At 41.0% G+C, this 20,501-nt stretch overlaps 1 protein-coding gene across 1 annotated transcript in view; it reads left to right on the forward strand.

Moving 5' to 3' along the window:
- Nucleotides 1-1,232: 1,232 nt before the first annotated feature.
- Nucleotides 1,233-20,501, forward strand: part of LOC310910154 (uncharacterized protein) — a gene marked incomplete at its 5' end in the record, with an annotated part of 60,348 nt that continues 41,079 nt past the window's right edge. Inside the window, 20 exons of the mRNA XM_083862611.1 lie at nucleotides 1,233-1,259; nucleotides 1,909-1,992; nucleotides 4,605-4,677; nucleotides 6,156-6,292; nucleotides 6,690-6,821; nucleotides 8,303-8,343; nucleotides 9,034-9,076; nucleotides 9,704-9,767; nucleotides 9,966-10,135; nucleotides 10,275-10,355; nucleotides 11,099-11,136; nucleotides 11,800-11,935; nucleotides 12,624-12,760; nucleotides 13,162-13,384; nucleotides 14,074-14,188; nucleotides 14,515-14,782; nucleotides 16,851-17,071; nucleotides 17,539-17,705; nucleotides 18,093-18,279; nucleotides 18,840-19,018. Coding sequence (XP_083718737.1) covers nucleotides 1,233-1,259; nucleotides 1,909-1,992; nucleotides 4,605-4,677; nucleotides 6,156-6,292; nucleotides 6,690-6,821; nucleotides 8,303-8,343; nucleotides 9,034-9,076; nucleotides 9,704-9,767; nucleotides 9,966-10,135; nucleotides 10,275-10,355; nucleotides 11,099-11,136; nucleotides 11,800-11,935; nucleotides 12,624-12,760; nucleotides 13,162-13,384; nucleotides 14,074-14,188; nucleotides 14,515-14,782; nucleotides 16,851-17,071; nucleotides 17,539-17,705; nucleotides 18,093-18,279; nucleotides 18,840-19,018 — 2,523 coding nt within the window. The remainder of the gene's footprint in view (nucleotides 1,260-1,908; nucleotides 1,993-4,604; nucleotides 4,678-6,155; nucleotides 6,293-6,689; nucleotides 6,822-8,302; nucleotides 8,344-9,033; nucleotides 9,077-9,703; nucleotides 9,768-9,965; nucleotides 10,136-10,274; nucleotides 10,356-11,098; nucleotides 11,137-11,799; nucleotides 11,936-12,623; nucleotides 12,761-13,161; nucleotides 13,385-14,073; nucleotides 14,189-14,514; nucleotides 14,783-16,850; nucleotides 17,072-17,538; nucleotides 17,706-18,092; nucleotides 18,280-18,839; nucleotides 19,019-20,501) is intronic.

Genomic DNA, 20,501 nt, shown 5'->3' on the forward strand with positions numbered 1-20,501 from the left:
TGGGAATGTGCAAAGGGGATCTGTGCTGGCTGGTGGCAATGTTTGACCAGTAAGCTCAAGAATGCTCAGGCAATGAGCATCTTCTTACTCAGAGATGATGTACTGGGGGAGCATGGAAGCCAAAAGAATCCCTTTCCCCAGAAGGTTTGATCTGTTATGACCTGATGATGATGCAACAGTCTTTGGCTGCCTTTTCTAATCCTCTTCCAGTGATCTGTGCCAGTTGCAATGGCACAGCAGTCAGCTGTGTGTGGACAGGGGCAGGTGTCCTGCCCCAGTGTCACAGGTGTGCCAAGGACTTTGGAGAGGGCAGTGTGAGGTCAGGGCTGAGTTTTGCATCTGGCTGGCAGGTTTCATTGCATCAGACACAGGCATTTAAATGCAGCTAGTTTGCAGCCAGAGTCACTCTGAGCTGAAAAATGGTGCAGAAGTATTCATGGGTGTGGAGCTAAGCTAAGGAAAGTCATTGCTTCAGGACTCTACATCTAAACACAAAAATAATAATAACAAGCCATAGGAAAGGAGAGGGAAGGAATACAATGACTTGAGGAGAGACCCAGCCCTGCTGGACCTTGGCTGAGTAAATATAAACCACCATGAGTGTGCTGCTCTGCATGCTTAGACCTGGGATTGTAGGGACATGTGGTTCAGAAAGCCTTAAACTGTTTCTTGCAATATCCAGATTAGTCTGAGAGCAATAGTGTTGTCTCTCCTTTTTTTTTTTTTTTTTTTTTTTTTTTTTTTTTTTTTTTTTTTTTTTTTTTCTCATTAGCTGTTTTATTGTAACTGCTCACTGTCACAGATAACCTAAATTCAATTTATGTACTGTTGCTGTATCTTATTGCAGAGTGTGTATTTCTGTGGGCTTTGAGGTCTTGCTAAGTTGGAAATTCAGTGCTCTGGTAAAAGGGCATCCTTCTCTTATGTTTAGTTTTAAACCTGCCATTGGCCAGTGTAGAACTAAGTGACTCAAACACAATACTTCCCTCGGCAATATACACAAAGGAATTTTTTCCTACTTTTGACCACAGGATTCAGCTTCCTGCCATAACAAAATGGGAGGGGAGTAACTGGTTTTAAGAAACCAGTCAGAGGTGGGGCTCTGAGTCAGTTTATAAAATAGTTGCTCAGCTGCATCTGGGACATTTGAACTATTGGTGTCTGTGGAAGCTAGGAGATGTGAGATTGCATTGCCACAGATAACACTGGACGTGTGCATGACCACAACCACGATGGACCAAGATGGCATTTTGTCTCAGGTAAGAAGGGTGCAGAGCAGAGCAAGGCATTTGGGATCTCAAATGGTTGTGCTGCATGTAGTGCAAAGATGAAAGGGCTTTCTTGACCTGCCATTGTCTATAATGACTCTATGCAGGATGAAGAAAGTCAAGGCTTCAAGACCTCAATGTTGAAACTTTAAAAGTTATGGTAAACTACAGGAAGAAAATGAAAACTACTTGTAAGAGCTTATTTACAAGGGAGTTTAATTAATTAATTTATTTAGGAGTTTTATTAATTTGAGACACATCATATATGCAACTTTAGAATAAGTATTAAATAACACAGAGGTGTACTTCAAGGTGAAAGATTAATGACTGGGTGTGTTTGTGGGAGACAGGTTTACTGTTCCTTTAACAGCCAGGGCCAGGAGCTGCTTCCCCTCCCCATGTGTCATGAAGGGCGGACCTTACCTGGGTGCTATACGTCTGCTCAGGCTTAGTGGGGCAAGCACAGCCCAGGCAGGGGCACCGGGCACTGCGGGAAACCCCAGTTCTTGCCAAGGCTCTACAGCCAGCACTGACCATGGGCTCCCTGTCTCTGTGGCTCTGAAGTTCTCCGTTCCCACAGGATTGCCTTTAAGAGAAAAGATGTTTTTTCCAGGGATAACGTTGGGTCTTCTTCTTCCAGGAGCTGATCACTCAAACCTCTCAACAGGGAGACGGAACTATGCAGCTGAATCCTGATGGGAAACAGTGGACTTCTCTTACAAAGGTACCACAAAGGAGAATTTCAGAAGGAAACTGTAAAGGGGACTTTCCTGCTGGGTGGAGGCTGGGTGAAAACACGGTTCAGCATCTGCCAAACAATTTAATTAGCTACTGTAGCCCGTTGAGTTCCCTCCATGAGACACTGCCTCGCTTATCACTTTGATCATTCCACTTAGATAGTCTTGCTTCATGTTAAATTCCTAGTGTGGCTTCCTGTCCTTGGCACATGGAGAACAATCTCTGTTTAAACAAGACTAGTATCTTTAAAAGGATGGCTTTCAATAGGCTTTCTCTACACATCTCACTAAAGCACAAAGATAAGTTTCCTGCCAGCGTAGATAGCAAGACCTGGGAAATGTTGCCATTTATTCTCACAGTAGTATGGCAGAATCTTAAAGTGGATTTTCAACACCTGATTTCCTGAATTAACCCCTCTTCTGGCCTCTAGTTAAAACTAATAGATTTTCAGGAGCCCTCAGACATGAAATCTCTTCTCTAGGAAATGAGAGGACTAGATGTGCTGGAAAATATTTTTACATTTCCTCTCTGTAGTTTGAGGCCATTTAGCAATTATTCGGAACTCTCCCTTGTTCTGTTTTGTGATGAGTACAGTTGCTGAGCAACAGGTGTTGTGCTCACAGTTTAAGGAACAGCCAACCTTTTCCTGATTAGCTGAATGGAAAACCCAAAGATGAGAAAATACACCCTGCAATACAGCTCTCTACACTTCAGGGCTTGCAGCAGTTTCAAAACACACCAAACATCTCAAATTTTTTAGGCAAAACTCACAAAGCCGACAGGATTTTGGTCACTTGTTATTTATAGCTCTGTGATGTCTAAGCCAAGGCTCCTTGGTCATGACAGGGCACATCCACATGCCGGAGTATTTTGTTCAACCTGTGCTGCCTTCTTGGCACATTGGGATCACCACAAAGGTGGCTCCAGGGGATCTGATCCATGAAACTGAGTTGAGCCCTTCCAGGAATTGCCTTCTCAAAGCCAGCCACTGGCAGCATCAGTTATTTGTTCTGTAATTACTGAGCACTTTCTGTACCTGCCTTTCTGTGTCTTTAGGAGGTAGGCTTTAGACATTAATTCAAGTGCCCTTGGTAGTCTGATCCACAGCTACTCTTGCGACCCTTACCAGTGGTCTGACACCCTTGATCAGCACACCCTACAGCAGGATACTTTGGCTACTTGGAGGCTGATTTTACCTCTTTCTTCATTAGCCTACTTGCTAACTGCCCTCAGTCTCAACAACATGTATTCATTAGCCCTGGCTGCCTGCATTGATGCACTCAGTTTAAAACATTTGGAGGGACTTCACATGGACATATATTCCATTAAGCCTATGGACACTGATGCACTTCACTCTTTATGAATGGACATTATTAACACAGTACATACCAAATTGTTCTGCTCAGACAGTCCAGCTAAAAGTCTTGCTCTCCTTTCCTGCAGTACCCATGTCATACTTCTTTCTCAGTGCCTCTAATGAGGCCAGTGTCATGCTAATGCTGCTTCAGGGCTGGCAATGGTCTTTTAGAGTAATTTTACAGTATAGGTGAAATCTTTACCTGTCCATGGCCCTGTAGTTATGCTAAGTGCCTTTTAGGTCTTTTGGAGTAAAATTTTCCTGTGGATTTATATCCAGCATGTTGTGTCTTTCCCCCCCTCTCCATGATGGTAGAAATAGTTAGTTATGTGGAAGTTATTTATTTGTTTATTTTATGGTAAAGAGAAAGGAGATATGAACTCGTATCTCCAATATGAGATCAGAACAACAATATATGAGGCCAAGAAATCATGCATGAGATTAGGAACATGGGCTAATATGAAAGGGAGAAGCCACAAGTAAAAACAAGAGTTTCTCATAAGGTGTAAAACACTGTTTATGCTTCTTTGGCAAAACAGTGCAAAGAAGGTTGAGATGTGAAGAGTTTGCATACTTCAAAACTAGAGAGATATTTCTCACGAGAGAAAGTCAGAGGTGACCTTAGCTCAAGAGGGCAGCTATATCCCTGTAAACAAAAAACTCATGCATAGTAAGTAGCACAGTGGAAGTGTAAGGGAAAGTGATTTCTTTCTCAGATCTTAAAATCAGTTTGGGGGTCAGAGGTCAGAATTTAACTCTGCGGAGTACTGTACAATTAAAAGAGCAGGAGTATGGGAAAATCATATTTCATAGCCCAGGAGACTGAATATATGTAATGACTGGATAGAAGGTGATCACCACAATAATAATTTTATCACTTGAAAAAGGTCTAAAACATGTCTTCATTTTCTACCCTGGAAATTTAAAAAACAAACCTTCTTCCAAGCTGGGACTGAAACTTAGCACTTTGTACAGCCAGATTTTAGATAAGAAACAAATAAATGCTCTAATAAGATAAATTCTCATGTCATGCTCCAGAAGAAAAGTATTTCGGTCTAGTACATTATTTAGATATTAACAGGAAAATAAATGTATTGGCCATTTCATATTCAAATAGAAAAATCAGATAAAGCATTCCTAGTTTGAGTGTTTATCTCTCTTGATCACTTCTGTCTTCTAAATATGCTACCTAATTTCAGCATTCATTCCTGTCTTTTGTATGTTTGGTTTTTTCCCTGCAGATAGAATCCTCTCTGTGTTACTTACTGACCGTAAGAGTCATAAGAGCAAGAAATATCCACCAGGCAGATGTCTGTAAGTATCTGTAGTGCTCCACAGAGGAGCTCATGGAGGTCCCTCTCCTCTCCATGGGCTAGTAGCTAGTCCTGCTCCAAGAATAGGTGCTTTCTAGATTTCTTCCATTATCACTGCTCCATGGCTGCCCACCAGCTAGCTTTTGCCCTGAGGTGATATTATGGAGTTTTCGACAGGTCTGGAATTCCTGGCTGGAGCGTGGTCGAAGGCATGGAAGAAAGAAAGTAGACTCTTGCTTGGGTTTACCAGGCTTTTTTCTTGTCCTGGCCAAACCTTGTGCAACAGACGGGCTCTCGGCCTTGGGTGGCCCCTTTTTACCTGAGTAGGTGTTCCCCAGGAGAGGGGAACCCAGAACCAATAGCTAGCAAGGGAGGGTGTAACCCAGAACAGGGGAAATTAGCAGAACAAAAGAAAAGGTGTTGCGCTGTTCCCAAAACAAATCCCATGGCTTTCTCCTCCGAATCTTCCAGATCTAACAGAGTGATTGACAGAGCATCACTCAGGCAGAAGGCCATCAGAGGGTAAGAGGAAAGGGTGTCAGGAACAAACCATTTCTAAACAAATATAAAACATAACAAAAACCATACAGAACTTCAGAAAACTCAATCACACACAACCACATTCCATGAATGGAGAAAGTTTTGTTGGTGGTGTGCTGGTTCCAGCAGTGAACATAGTGTGTGTTGCTCTTCTCCGCATCAGTCCTTGTTCTGTGCACAGGTAGCTCCATAAGGTCACAGCTGTGCCTATCACACACATTTCTCTGTGTCCCCAAAGGGAGCAGTAAAAGCTCTGCAATTTGTTGAAAGTAAAAAATGTGGAAAGATAGCCCATGTTTTCCACTGGTGTATATTTATGTAACCAAGAATACAAAATGGTTGCACTAATTGAGTAAATACTGAAAGATGAGAAGACTTGTCTCAAATTTAGCTTGTATTCAAAGTTTTCTCAATGCTAAGTAATCTAAACTACCATACCCTAATTCTCTGTGTTCCAGTATTCCCAGATAAAAGCCCATCAGGTGTTGTTACATTTTGTAGCTCCTCTCTCTTCTGCTGGCCTGGAACCAAAATATAATAGAAGATTGTATCTTTACTTATGCAGAAATTAGAAAGCTTTTTCTTCATGTTCTGTTTGGCTAAAAGAGAAGATACCACTTTGTTTCCTTAGTGCTTGCTGCATTTGTCCTGGATTTTTTTATCCTTGGGTAAATTGATTGTTTGATGACATAGAAGGAGGAGAAAACTCTTCATATTGAATGTATTTATTATATTTCTAATCACATTTATTCAGAGAAGAGTCATGTCACCCTTCCTTTTTTTCCATTCCTCCTACCTAAGTTCTATTGTTGTACGTTGAACAAATATGCCCTTTTGTGTCATGGTATATCTCTTTGAAAGCAAAACTTCTTTTTGCTCAATTAATTCTTTCTTCCAGAGCAAATGCTCATTTCAGATGTGTTTGTATTTTTAATACAGTGAGCCAGACTGATTGCTATGTGAGCCTGTGGCTGCCAACTGCTTCAAATGACAAATTTCAGACTAAAGCCATCAAGAATTGCAAAGATCCAGTCTGGAATGAAACCTTCTACTTCAGGATCCAGAGTCAGGTCAAGGTACTGAACTGGGACTTATCTGGTAACTGACCAAGGGAACTACTGAGAGGTTTTATCCTTTTGCAAAGGGACATAAGCCATCTTCTCAAAAGACAAGGAAATATGCAGAAAGATGTGAGAATAACTCATACCCTCATGATGGTTTTGCATGCCATGAAAGTCAATTGTGTCTCTCAGCCATAGGAAAAATATGCCATTTGAAATGTCCATGATTTCCTCTTTTTCCACCTCATAGGTGCTGACATGGAGTTGATTTCCTCTCTACTTCCTTCCCTTCCTGTTCTTTTTCTTTATGTCCTCCGACTTGTCACAACAGCTGACTGAAACAGTCGTCCCCAGGATCTCCTGCTTTGAATAAAACCTGACACATTTCTAAAGTCCTTTCCTTCCTTTCCAGAATGTGCTGGAGCTGGCACTCTATGATAAGGACGTGGTTACTCAGGATGACCACCTCTTCACAGTGTACTTTGACATAGCCAAACTTTCCCTGGGAGAGGAAGTCTTCATGCACTTCAAGTGTGATTCTCAGGTGAGGTCCAAAATAAGAAATGGAATAGCATGGCAAGAATATGTTTGTTAGCTTTTCTGTCTAAAATGTTATTTGTAAAATTTTGCCTTTTTTCCTTCTTGTCTGTCAGCTGCCTAGCCACATAAAAATAAGGTATTTTTCACTCTGATATGGGAAAACCTCTTCACACCTGGATCTGTAGGCACACTGAAGGGTTTGGTGTTGACCACAGAAGCTCAGAAATTTCATGTGTATTGGCAAAATTGTCACTTTGCTGAGCCTGCCCCCATCGAGGGTCAAGAAGGGTGTCTATATGCCAGTACCTGATGTTTTTGTCATAACCTATTATGACAAACCTATTCATTAGGAAGTAAAAACTTTGTGATCAGAACTAAATGTCAAACCAAACTAGTTGCTAATTATGGAATGTGGCGTGGGGGTTTAAATAAAGTCTGAGTCATGCCACTCAGCTTGGCAGCAAGGAATAATCCTATCTTGAACGTCCAGGGAGACTGCAAGTTGTACATCCCATCTCCCAGTATGTCCTGTCTATCATTCTCCTTTTCCAGTTCACTTCGGGTTTCTTGCGCATCTGTCATGTGCCACTCAGTTGAGGAATTACCTTATCTACACACACACAAGCTCCACACTGCACTTCATTGTCTTTAAATGCCTTATTTGACAGTTTTATTCCTTGCAAAATGCCAAAGGAGCAGTGTGTGGACTTCCACTAAACTCTGCTGAAATTAAAACCTTGGCTGGTTGTAACCCAGCTGATCACTTTGAGTGCTTACAGTGGCTTGGCTGTATCCAAGCCATTTCTTTTTGTGTTTGCACAGCTACACCAGTTAGAGCTCATACTCTTCAAGCCTTCGTAAACTATTTTGTCCTATATTATTAACTTTTTGGTGTCTTTAATTCAGTGGGTAATTTGAGCAACTAAGTAGCCTACAGCATGATCTCACTTCACTGTTCATCATCCCTTCTATCTCCACTTTTGTTTTCCTCTTGCCTGTGCTTTCTTTCCCCTGAGGATTATTCACCACTTCACAGACCAGACCTTCATGTCAGATTTACCTCTTTCCCAAAGCCCTCAACTTGTTGCCAGACAAAGAGGTTTTCCTCTTCCATAACTGCTTTGCATGTCACCATTTCTCTTCCTGACACCAGAAGGCTTTCACTCTCTGCTTCAGCAGGTCTGAGTTGGCAGACTCAGAATGAGACAACATATCCTCCTAGGTCTGTCCTGTAGGCCCCAGAAGAAGCAGGCAAGCCAAAAAATTTGTGTTAAAAACTGCTATGAAAGCCATCCACAAGCTTCCTATCAGTAGAGAATCTTGAGGCTCAAGATACACAGATGTGAGGTGGTGTTTGCCTCTATTTTAAATGCTCTGCTGGTCATAAACAGTGCATGCATATCCAGATTGTGAGAATGAGAACTTGCATCATGAGAACTGCCAGTAAACTAGTACCAAAATAATTTTCCTTTCTTTATTTTCCAGAGACAAGAGGAGTTGGAGGTGGGATTTGCCTTGGATAATATGTGAGTAAGCATGAAATGCAACATTACCAGGAATAAAAAGAAACAGAAATTCAGAGGCATCTAGTCTGATTGTTCTGAATGCCTCATTCCCAAGGAATCTGTGCTATGAGCTTTGTCAACAAATTGATGGATGCCAGGATGACCTTCCATGAACTTCTCACGAACTCCCACAAACAGGGAGAACACCCTGAAAACTTTTCTTTATCTAATATAGTGAATATTATTTAAGGCCAGAATGTTGCTGGTTTGTTATGCACTTGTGTTTGAGATAGGCAAGAGGGTCCACCTCCCTTCAAAACACAATATGGAATAATGCACTGGAATTCTGATCCAGAGCCTTTATTATTCCATTGTCCAACAAAGTGTGATTTAAAAAATTGGATTCTGTGAAACCATCCTTGGCCTCAACTTGGGACTCAGCATAAAATCGCTACATGGTTTGGCCTCAGAGCACCTTTGGCTTTTTTTTTTTTGCTGAGCTCCAGGACTGGATGAGCCAGTAGGATGACAATTGTGCCTTGACATAGTAGAGTGAGGAAACTTGTACAACGAGTTTCCTGGGACTTTTTTTTCAAATCCAATATGCATGTAAAAATATGCAAGAGGAAAACCAGGAGAAGGGTGGGGCTCATAAACTATACTGTAATTTTAATGCGTTATTGTAAATGCATTTTTCTTTCTGTTTCCTAGTTCAGGCCCTCCTGAAACCATCATTACTAATGGAGTGGTAGTGGTGAGTGTTGTATTTCATCACCTGTCTTGTCCTGTTGCCACATGTGTTTCACTTGACTCACAATCATCAGGACAACATAACCCTTGACTGAGACAGCCAGCATTGAAATGTTGCCATTTCCCACTTCATCATGACACATTCTTGTGAATGGCACAGCTGTGGCTGGAACAGCATGGAAATCCCCCATCCCAACACCCCTTCGCTGTTGCAAAGGAAACACATGGAAGTGGTTTAGGTCTGAGATATCAGTGCAGCAGTGAATTCTTCCTTAGACATCACTCCTCCCACATTCCCATATTGCTGAAATGAGAGGATTTGTCCTGTCCCATGCACATATAATTTCCCACATTCAAAACTGTGCTTTTTACGCAGGGACTTCCCATCCCTGACATTTTCTCGTTTATTATCTTTGCTTGCTCGTGAATTGTGTTTAAAACAATCCTCACATCTCTGAGATCCTGAAAGTACTGTTTTTCACTTTGTCCTCATCTTCTCCCTTCTGCAAGCCTTGTTCATCCACAGTGCACTTCTGCCTTGCCCTGGTTGTGTCCTGTTTAGACTAGGAAACAGAATGTCATATTGAAAAATTCCCCACCATGAAGTATTTTATGTTCACATCTCTTACAGTCTCGCAAAATCTGCTGCTTAGAAGTTCAAGTGGTTGAGAAAAAGAAAAAGGAGAAGAAATCAAGTAAGGTTATTTCTCCATCAGCTATTTTTAACTGATGTGCTAATGTTATGAATGCAATGTGCTTATTGTAAGAATTAAAAAACCCCAACAAATCCAAAACATGACAACAGCCATATGATAGACTCTGTAAGAATTTTTACCAATTACCAGTTTTGATGAGAAAACTAATCTGTGTCTGCTTTTGTGTCATTTCCTTAGAAAAAGCATTTTCCTTTAAAGTGCGAGGCTCTTACGAAGGCACCCAGGACATTGTGCTGGGATCTAATCTGGTCTTCAGCTCCTCCTCTCCTGCCAAATTCCACTATGCCAGATACAAGCAGCCAATGCTGGATGTTACACTACCAAGGAAGAAACGACCTCCCTCCTCAGTATGTTACAACTGAGCTTTAAAAAACACAATAATGGCATGTAAAATATCAGACACCATAAATAGTAACATCAATTTGCATTGTGGGCAGAGAGTAACATTCCTTACAATATAAACCTGGGTTTTTTTGTACTTTTCAGCACGCATGTGTGTATGATACAGGCTCTCCAAATGTGGAACTTCATTCTATTCCAAGTGGAGAAAACATGATCTTAGCAGAGGTGAGTGCCTGCTTTTTTGTGGGAAAGGCTGAGAAAGCTGGATGTGAAAGTCTACATCCCCGTGATGATTACCATGGCACTTTCTGACAATGAAAGCCTGCAGACAAAAATACCACAGCCTAACACTAGTAGGTCTTTCAGCAATTAGGCTGGGTTATGCCTTGTTCTGTTTGAATAGATGTGGGACATCTTGCTACTCCATCCTGATCTTACTTCACACTTGATGTTGTAGCTCTGCTCCTTCCCTTCCCGCACCAGCAGGGCACCTGAACTGACTAAGGTAGCATCAGACTCCAGCTGATGCTGACCATGCTTTACAAAGCACTTTTAGACTCATGGTTAAAAAAAAAATCTGTGTAGAATGAAAGGGTCATGACTGTTGGGGGGTATAAGCCACAGAAAGGGGGAACAAATGCTGCTGTTAGAATCATAGGCCCAGCTGGCTGCCTAAGAGGTACTGTTAGTAGGGGTGGGTAAGGTATACATTATCATTACTCTGTAGACAGCAGTTATCCTCAGATGTTATATTGGCTAGAAAACATTCAAAATTATTGAACAACTTTCCTTTCAGTAAAACACTACAGTCATTTTGCATAGGCTGTTGGATTATTCAGCCTCCTGATTATTCAGAGTTCCTGATTTGTACCCACATTGCTAGGATGGCATAAGATAAAATTCTGCCTCAGGCTGCAGGGAAGAAGCAGGTTGTCAGCACTCACATTGTTCACATTCTTGCTTTCCAGGATAAAAGATTCGGTTTATATGCAAAGGCAGAAGACTGGTAAGAGACTTGTCCACTCTTGGAAGTTAACTTTTACTTAGCTGAACTCATCTCACCCTAGGTTCTTTAATGGGGAGGAGGCACTCACAGTAGGACTGTAGGTGGTTTGACTAGGTCATGTGGGATTCACATGAGCTGGAAGCAACTGCATGCAGTGTAGTATAATACATTTAGATAACCCATAGTGAGACATGAATAGTGAAAAAATATGCAAAAAATAGAAAAAATAATATTAGAAGTCAATTTTGCTAGCCAGTGTTATGCTCAGCACAGTCTTTAACACTGGGCAAGAGCACAGCCAATCACCTGGTGCTGTTGATTATGAAGTAGAAAAAATTTCTGCCTAATTCAAGAAAGTATGAGAAGTTTTTCCTATGGCTCTTAGTTCAGTAAAATATGAGAGAATCCAGATAGCAGAAATCTCAGAAATTAGTTGCAGGAATATCTTTCCTCTGGTTTTATTTTGATAGCTGCTTAAAAATTATCAGTAGTTTTTTCTGTCCTTCTTTCATGCAGTATTATATACTTGCTTGGGAGTGTAGAAAAGGGGCCTTGTGTAAATGTAGTATTTTGTGGATTTGGTTCATTTTATTGCATTGGGAACTCTGAGCTTGTCTACCAACAATAAAATGGAATATTCTTTTTTCCTGATCTCTGCTTCAGCCCAGACCGCCTTGATGTGCGTTTAGGATTTGACCTCTGCGTACAGGAGCAAGACTTTCTCTGCAAAAGGAAGAATTACATTATTCCTGCTCTGAAGAATGTTCTGCAGCTGGAACAGGATCTCCTGGACCATGAGGTCTGTAGGAAAAACATTTAAAACATCTCACCAGTGCTTTGCAGTGAGAGCATAATGGCATAATAAACCTTTTTTTCTTCACAGTTAATTTTTTTTCTGATCTTTCCTTCATTTTAAAACATATGTATACTATGTATACCTCCAATACTGCCCCATACCTCTAAATTCACCTTACTGTTTGTGTCCTTTGCAGTTGCTATCCTGAGTTTAACCCTTTTCCTGTTACACCTTCCTTGGAAGCCAGATCAGATACTCCTTAAATAGGAATGGCTTCTTCCACACTCTTTACCCTATTATTGTTATCCTTGTTGATAGTCCTTCCTCTCTTCAACCTGTGAGATTTCTTTTTTAATTTCTGATTTTTCAATTGATTTTTGTTCTCGCTTACTGTCTTGTTTGGTTTGAATTAATGCATTTTCATTTGTTTCATGCCAAATATCTATGTTGAACACACTGGAGACAAGTGTCAGATATCTGAGCAAAAATGGTCATTGCTTCTATTCCTGTTATATACCTTTATAAAATAAATGGTAGGGTTTATTTCAGTAGAAATAATTTAGAAAGAAGCCTGTGCTGGAGTACACATGGTGGTGTCAGGCTGTATGTATCAGGAGATCTCTGCTGAGGGCTGGGTCAGGTGCAGCAGTCGTATGACACTGGCCCTTTCTGTCCCCATGCTGTCCCACAGACCCCGGTGGTGGCCATCATGACCACGGGAGGAGGGATGAGATCCTTGACTGCACTCTATGGCAGCCTGAGGGGGCTCAAGAAGCTCAATGTCTTGGACTGTGCCACCTACCTGACTGGCTTGTCTGGCACTACATGGTGAGTGGGACTGGGCAGCCCTGCTGGAGTCTCCCTGATGACTCCAAAATGCTGAAGGAGGCTGGGGCTGGTGTACAGTAGTTTACTTGTAATAACTTCTCAGCAGTTCTACTTCTTGATCTTCTTCCAAAATTGACAGAATAAAGTTGTTTCATGGGGGAAAGTCACATAATTTGCAACTATGTGAAAGCAAGTGTTTTTCTAAGATTGGTTTATGGAAAATTGTTCAAGCTGTTTTGACAGGGGTAATGACTATGACTTCAAAGGGAACATAACAGTTTCATAGGGAAACCCTTATTTCAAGTCAAGAACTTAAAACAGAAGTATAAAATGTAGCTATTGCCTACCTCAAACCTTGGTGTGCTTTTTTTGCCTCTTCAATATGTATTTCCTCTTCCTAGGACCATGTCAAACTTGTACAGAGATGCTGACTGGTCACAAAAGGATCTCGACAAGCAAATCAGTGAGGCTCGAAAACATATGACAAAATGCAAAATAAATTCCTTTTCCTTGGAATATTTGAAGTATTACAAAAAGCAGCTGTGCCAACGGAAAAGAGAGGGCCGCAAAACGTCTTTTATAGATCTCTGGGGGCTTGTCCTGGAATCTTTTTTGCATGATGGGGTACAGTATGAAGCAGCATTTACAGTGGCTTACCATTTTCTGAAAATTTATTTCTGGAGAAGATATTTTTCTATTGGCTCTGAGAAAAGAAGTTTGTTACGAGACTGTGCAAGCAAATGCGCAGCCATTTCCAAAACATTTGGTGTCAGCCTTGTAGATACTCATCCATGGTGGAAATCAGCTTTCTTGCTTGTGAAATTTTGAATATGTTTTTCTGAGAAAACTCCAAGACTAACATTTTGAAACAGTATTACGGTTTAAGAATTGCTTTTCACATTCTGCAAGTTACTTGTTTAGAAATAGCAAAATTGCAGACATTATGCATGCCCATGAGAGGTGTTAACAAAAGGACCTGCAGAATTTTGAAAGTTGTGAGGTCTTCCATAAAGCTCCAGCATAATTCAATAGTGTGTTTCATATAAAAAGTATTGCTTTCTGCTCTTTATTATTTCTTTCCATTTTCATCTTAATGCATCATCAAATAATCTGGCATCAGATTGGATGGCTGCAGGTATTTCAGTAACAGAATGCTTATGGGAATTTTGAAAAATATGGAACACTTCAGAAGATAAGCCGAGCATACATTATACATTAGAGGCAGGAATTTTTCTACCCTGCAAGCTTAGATGCAGGGAAAATATTGCCATGCTAATTTTTGTCTCTGTATAACCATATTTCTGGAATCACAGAAAGACAACCACAGACTCTCTGATCAGCAACGGGCCATTGATTGTGGTCAGAACCCACTTCCTATCTACACTGCAGTCAATGTCAAGAACAACTACAGCACTGTGGATTTCAAAGGTAATTATGAGACTTCTGAGAGTCATTTGTCTTTATATTTAAGGTGGTAAATTGTGGAACAGTCTTTTTAGATGGCCTAAAAACCCCCTCTTATTTCAAGACCAGAATCTCAGTTGATGTGTATTCATATAATATACTTGTGGTCAGGTAAAAGTTTGACTATCTCTGCAACAGACTCAAAAATATTCCAAAGCCTTTCCATGTTCATGAGTTTTCATTTGTAGCATGCTTATAACTCATTGCTATTGGTCCAAAATAATAGACTCAAAAATTATTTTAAGGGCTGTAATAAAACATTGTTCTCTTCTTTGGGTTCTTTTTTACAGAATGGGTGGAGTTCACCCCATATGAGGTGGGATTGCAAAAATACGGAGTTTTTGTTCGCACTGAGGATTTTGGCAGTGAGTTCTTCATGGGACGATTGATGAAGAAGGTCCCTGAGTCCAGGATCTGCTTCTTGGAAGGTGAGCTATTAAAAACAACAAATTATTTTATTGTATGTTTTGTGGGGGTTTTTTTTGGGTTGGTTTTTTTCTTTTTTTTTTTTTGGTGGTGGTTTGGTGGTGGTGGTGGTGTTTGTTTTTGGTTTGTTTTTTTTTAATGTAAGCTATATAAACTACGCACTAATAAAATATTGGTGCAGGACTGACGTGGTAATTTCATTAGAGAGGATAAATATCTCTTTGCTGCATTAATGCTATAATGGATTCAGTTTACAGTAAAGTAGAAAATTCAGGGGGAATGGCAAATAGTTATTTACATTTTTAAACCTAGTTTTGAATTAAAATATAGTATGGCTTCCAATACAGCAATAAAATTGAGGTTCCTGGGAATCTGTGGTTCAGCTCATGCTACCCCAGAAGGATGAACTTCTAAGCCTTTTGCCTGTCTCACAGGTAGTCAGGATTTTTTATGCTCCCTACAAACATGAGCCTTCATGCTGATTCCCCACTGCATCAGGGTGTTTGAGCATGCCAGGCCCTCCTGCTCCAGGGAGTCCAAGGCCACATGTCACTGGCTCCACTTTCCACACTGCCTGGGCAAGGTCTGGGGAAAAACAACACATATCGTTTTTGCTCTTGTCTGAAGCTGAGCATGGATATGTGTTTTCCTGACAGAGACAAGCTATCAGCCTGATCTGACAATCTGTCAGTGACTGATTTCACAAGCAAACTTTTCTCTGACTGGCCGCTCCACTGAGCAGGAAGGAGATGCTGTACTATTTTAGCCTCAGTCTGTGCTGAATTGTCACACATTTGCACTCCCTGAATGAAAAGAACAGTGAGAACTTGTGGCCTAATTGATAGCCAAAGAAATTGCTTTTCAAGCTCAAAAATGCATGGTCAAAGCTGATCCCTTGGTGTTTTAACAGGCTTATTCTCAAAAAGGGAATCCTACAAAAGCAGAGGCTGCAAGATTATGTTGCAATTATGCCCTTATCAATGTAATTCCACATCAAATCTCTTGGATAGCAAACTTTCATCCTTTCTTTTTATACAAGCTTCATGATACTTGGGTTTTTTTCCTAAAAATACAAATTCCATATTAATTCACAAAGATCTCCATCCCTAAGTATTATAAGACAAAAACTAGATGCCAAAAATAGGGTTTAAAAACCAGCAGCCAAATAAAAATGACATCATTAACGAGAAACAAACTTCACAAGTTTCATCTCATCATAACAGTTTGAGATTTATGCAATGTGAATGTTTGAGTTAGAAAGCTCTTTTCTTTTTCAGGCGTGTGGAGTAGTTTATTTTCATTCAATGTGTTATATATCTGGAATTTGTCCCACTCATCAGAAGATTTCTGGCACAGATGGACCCGGGACCAAATTGACAATATAGGTACACAACCATACTCCTTTTTCACTATGTATTTACTGTAAAATGGACTTATATGTCTCATACTGCAAAGTACAAACAAATAATTTAAACATTTCTGGTTCTGTGATATATCAGGGGTCAACACTGATGTTGGTAGATGATTAAAATGTTCAGAAATAATAAGAAAGCAAAATGATTCTGACTGCTTCAAGTAGGAGCTACAGTAATACAAAGAAGCACAACAGCTGTCCTTTACCAAAGGACAAAGCAATTTTTTTAACCTGCATTCAATCTGTTCCACAAACGTGTGTATGTGTGGAGCAGACTTTTGTTGCTGTTTGACACTGTATCTTGGGGGCTTTTATCCAAGCCCAGAATGTGTAAGGAAATGGTATTTTTCTAGTAAGAGTAGCTTTTTATTTTCTGTTTTGTTTGGTCACTTATTCTTGTTGGTCCTTTGTCGCTATGTCGGACACACAAAAGACACGCAGGCAGCAGCAGGTCAAGCAGTAAAGATTTTAATTTAATGTTTGACTCCATCTCTATATACATTTTGTACAGAAGGCCAAAGATTGGCCAAAAGGGTCACCATCTTATGAACATCATTGGTGGACTTGACTATCAATCACATTCCTCCTCCTAGAGAAGAAATATGTAAACACATAGATAAGTTCTAAGAATACAATATTGTTTATATGAAGCAGCGTGGGAAAGCTGCTGCAAAGGTACAGAATTTCACAGGCAAGAAAATTCAGGGCGACAGTCCTTTTAAAAAGTGAAATTGTCAGGGTTTATTACTTACCTTGACTTCTTGAGGGCTGGCCTGGCCTGGGCAGGTGGGATTTACCATCTTTTCCCCGGGCAGAGGAGGAGCCGCCGCTGCCGGTGAAGCCGCAGGAGCTGCAGACACGGCTGTTCACGCCACCCGGGCCCCTGGGCAGCGCCCTGCGCTCCATCCTCACCGACCGCGCCTGCATCGCCCAGGAGCACAACTTCCTCAGGGGCCTCCAGATGCACAGTGACTACCTGGAGAACACTCACTTCCGCAGATGGAAAGGTAACAGCAGACCCCTGGGCCTTAGGGAGAATAAACAAACTGAACAAAACAAACACGCAGATTTGATATTACACCCATTCTCTGAGTTTGGAGGCCAGGTTTGGGCAGAACCTCTGTTAGATTAATCTATGGTTGATCATGCTGCAGGACATAGCATGGCATGGTGATGAGCTATGTGTCAGTGGTTTGTTGGTGGCACCCACCTCCAGAGGCTGGGCCACCACGTCCTTCCTCTCTTCAAAGACACACTCTGTGGGGAAGCACGGTAAACACCCTTCATGATTGTTGTTACTGCAGGTCCAAAACTGCATATGACTGGAGCTGACAGGGCAGAAGGGATATGGCAAATCTCCCCTCCCCAAGGACTATAACCAGTTAAAGCTCTGTGGACATGGTGTAAGGGTGGTAAAACAGGCCAACAGGTTTTGCAGTATTGCACTTACAGCAAGAATGTTTTTTTCTTTCAGATACTGTGTTAGACACATTTCCCAACCAGCTGACACAATCAGATGAATTCCTGTCTCTGGTAGATACTGGATTCTTCATCAATACAAGCGTCATGCCACTTTTAAAACCAGAGAGAAAGGTGGACGTCATCCTGCATTTAAATTACAGTGCAGGATCCCAGATACAGGTGAGAGTAATTGAAATAGTCTTTATTTCTTCTTCAATATGGGTATACCTATCAATTTTTAACACTTAGGCACTTTTTATATTTGTCCTACTAAGTCTTAACCTTTAGCATTTTCAGCTTAATGATGAAGTGTGATACGTCTTTTATAGGCTGCATGTAGTCTCATCTATTTTTCTTGTACGATAAACTGTATTGTGCTAAGACTCAGCAAAAAAAAGGCAAAAACAAAGAAAACAAACTTCTGTCCATTGACAGTGTTTTTGGTTAGAGGTTAAGAGCTTTTGCACAAGCAGCTTAGAAAATGTCTACTTTATTACTGTACTCTGAGAAATCCTGAGCTTTAAAATCCCATTTTAACTCTTAGTATTGCTCTGTTCCTTGATCCAGGCTTTGGACCAGACCTGCAAGTACTGCTCTGAGCAGGGAATCATTTTTCCCAGGGTAGACTTGAGTGAAGAAGACAGGAAAAACCTGAAGGAGTGTTACCTCTTTGATGGTGCTGAGACTCCAGGAGCACCAGTACTGCTATTTTTCCCACTAGTTAATGATACCTTCCAAAAATACAAAGCACCAGGCAAGTACTCAAACATGTTAAAAAGAAAGTTTACATCATGGACAGCCTATCAAAAGGAATATATTTAATAGTCCATCTTTTGAACTTCACTGCTGATTCTTTTCAGTACATCAGATGTTTCTGTTGCTTAAAGTTAATTCTTTTAGCCATGTGAGATTTGATGCCAGGGCTGTGATGTTACAATCCCTAAGCTAATTATCTTGCAGGTAATTAGTTTTCAGGTAACTTTGATGTATCTACCAATATGTAAATCCATAGATACATAGTGTAGGTACCTTCAGGTACAGCTAAGAACTACAGTGCAGACCCATCTAAGAATAATCACCCTTTTTTCTCCCCTCATCCTGTAAAACCACTGGTATGCACTTGAGCCAGCAATTGACCTGTCAATTTGAATAAGAAGTATTTGGGTTTTTTAAAAAAATTAAAGCCAAATGAGTAATTTACACTGTGAACTCTCTCTGTGGAGAGACACCTCCTTTCCTTCCTCTGTTAAGAGTTTGCTTGTTTATGACCAGAGGGGTTTCTCTCAGCAGTGATTTCTCACCCCTTCCTCCTAGGCCAGAAGCGCTCAGAGTCAGAGATGGAAGATGGCAAAGTTGATCTCTATGGCTGCTGTTCCCCGTATTCCACATATTCCCTGCAATACTCGGAGAAGGCGTATGACCGCCTGGTGCAGCTGGGAGAATACAACATCCTCAATAATGAAGACCTCATCCTACAGGCCTTGCGCACTGCAGTGGAACGGAAAAGGCGGATAAAGAAATAATGTCAGACAAGAGAGGGTGCTTTTAAGTCCCTTACCAGAGACTGAAGGTCTCTTACTATTAGCCAACAGGCTTCAAAGCATTCCTGCTCAATCCCACTAAATGGTAATCTCAGGTGAACAAAAAGGACTGAAGAAGAAACTTTTTCTCCGAAGAATTTCACTGCAGAAAATCATTGCAATTCAGTTACGACAATGTAGTATGAATCGTTGTATGGTACAGAGGATGGGCAGCCACAAAGAAGAAGCTGCTAAAATGATAATAAACATGGTGCTTGTTGCTCTGAGAAAGAACTTTAAGTGTTTAAGCCTGACATCTTCAGGGCAGACCACATTAAAAGCATATTTTATTAATTTGGCTTGTGTTTTGTATTTACAAGGTGGTGCTGAGACAAGCAGCAACCTTTGGGACAGGTTTGTGTCTGGGATCATGGCACACTGCATAGAGAAAAGCATATGCTGTTCAGAGAACAGTGCTGTGGAAAGGGACCTGGGGGTCTGATACAAGTTGAACATGAGCCAGCAGTGCCAGAGCCAACCCACAAGGGCCAACTCTATCCTGGGGTGCATCAGGCCCAGCATCACCGGCCGGGCAAGGGAGGGGATTGTCCTGCTATGCTCTGCACTGGAGTGGCCTGACCTCAAATCCTCTGTGTGGTTTTGGATGTTAGAAGGTGACAAGAAAGATATTAAGCTGTGAGAGAGTGTCCAAACAAGGGCTTTGAAGACCATGAAAAGCCTTGAGGGGAAGCTGTATGAGAAGTGGCTGAGGTCACTTGGTCTGTTCATCCTGGAGAAGAAGAGACTGAGGGGATACCTCATTACAATCTGCAGTGTAAATGTCTTGTTGGTTTGTCAGGTTTTGGGTTGGTTTTTCGATTGGTTGGATTTTTTTGTGGGTTTGTGGATTTTTTTTTTTTTTTTTTTTTTTTTTTTTTTTTTTTTTTTTTTTTTTTTTGATGTAGTGCTTTTTGAAGGTTAGGTTGAGAGGTTAAACTTAGGTCGAGTTTCTCAGTGTACATAACAGTAGACTGTACATAACAGTAGACATCTACAATTTGTAGCCTGCTGAAACCACCTGTGGTAATATTTAAAATTCTTTGGAATGCAGAAGATACAGACTAGAATATGAAATGCTGTGCTTGATGCATCCCAGGATGCCAGTGCACACTGCTGGCTCATACTGAGCCTGCTGCTGCCCAGCACCCTCAGCTCCCTGTTCTGCAGTGCTACTCTCCAGCCACTCCTCTCCCAATTTAGACTTGTTTCTGGAGTATTTTGTGTTTTCTTGTATTGGGTTTACTTGGCAAAGTGTTGGTAGCAGGGTGGGCTGCTGCTGGGGTGGCCTCTGTGGCTGCCAGATGCATTCCCTGGCTAATGTGGAGGATTTTATCTCTGATTTCCAAAGGAATAGATAAAGATATTCATAGTGTGCTTGTCTGAGTCGTGTCACTCT

This window comes from Zosterops lateralis (assembly GCF_965231275.1).
Source record: "Zosterops lateralis genome assembly, chromosome: 6".
Taxonomy (NCBI): domain Eukaryota; kingdom Metazoa; phylum Chordata; class Aves; order Passeriformes; family Zosteropidae; genus Zosterops; species Zosterops lateralis.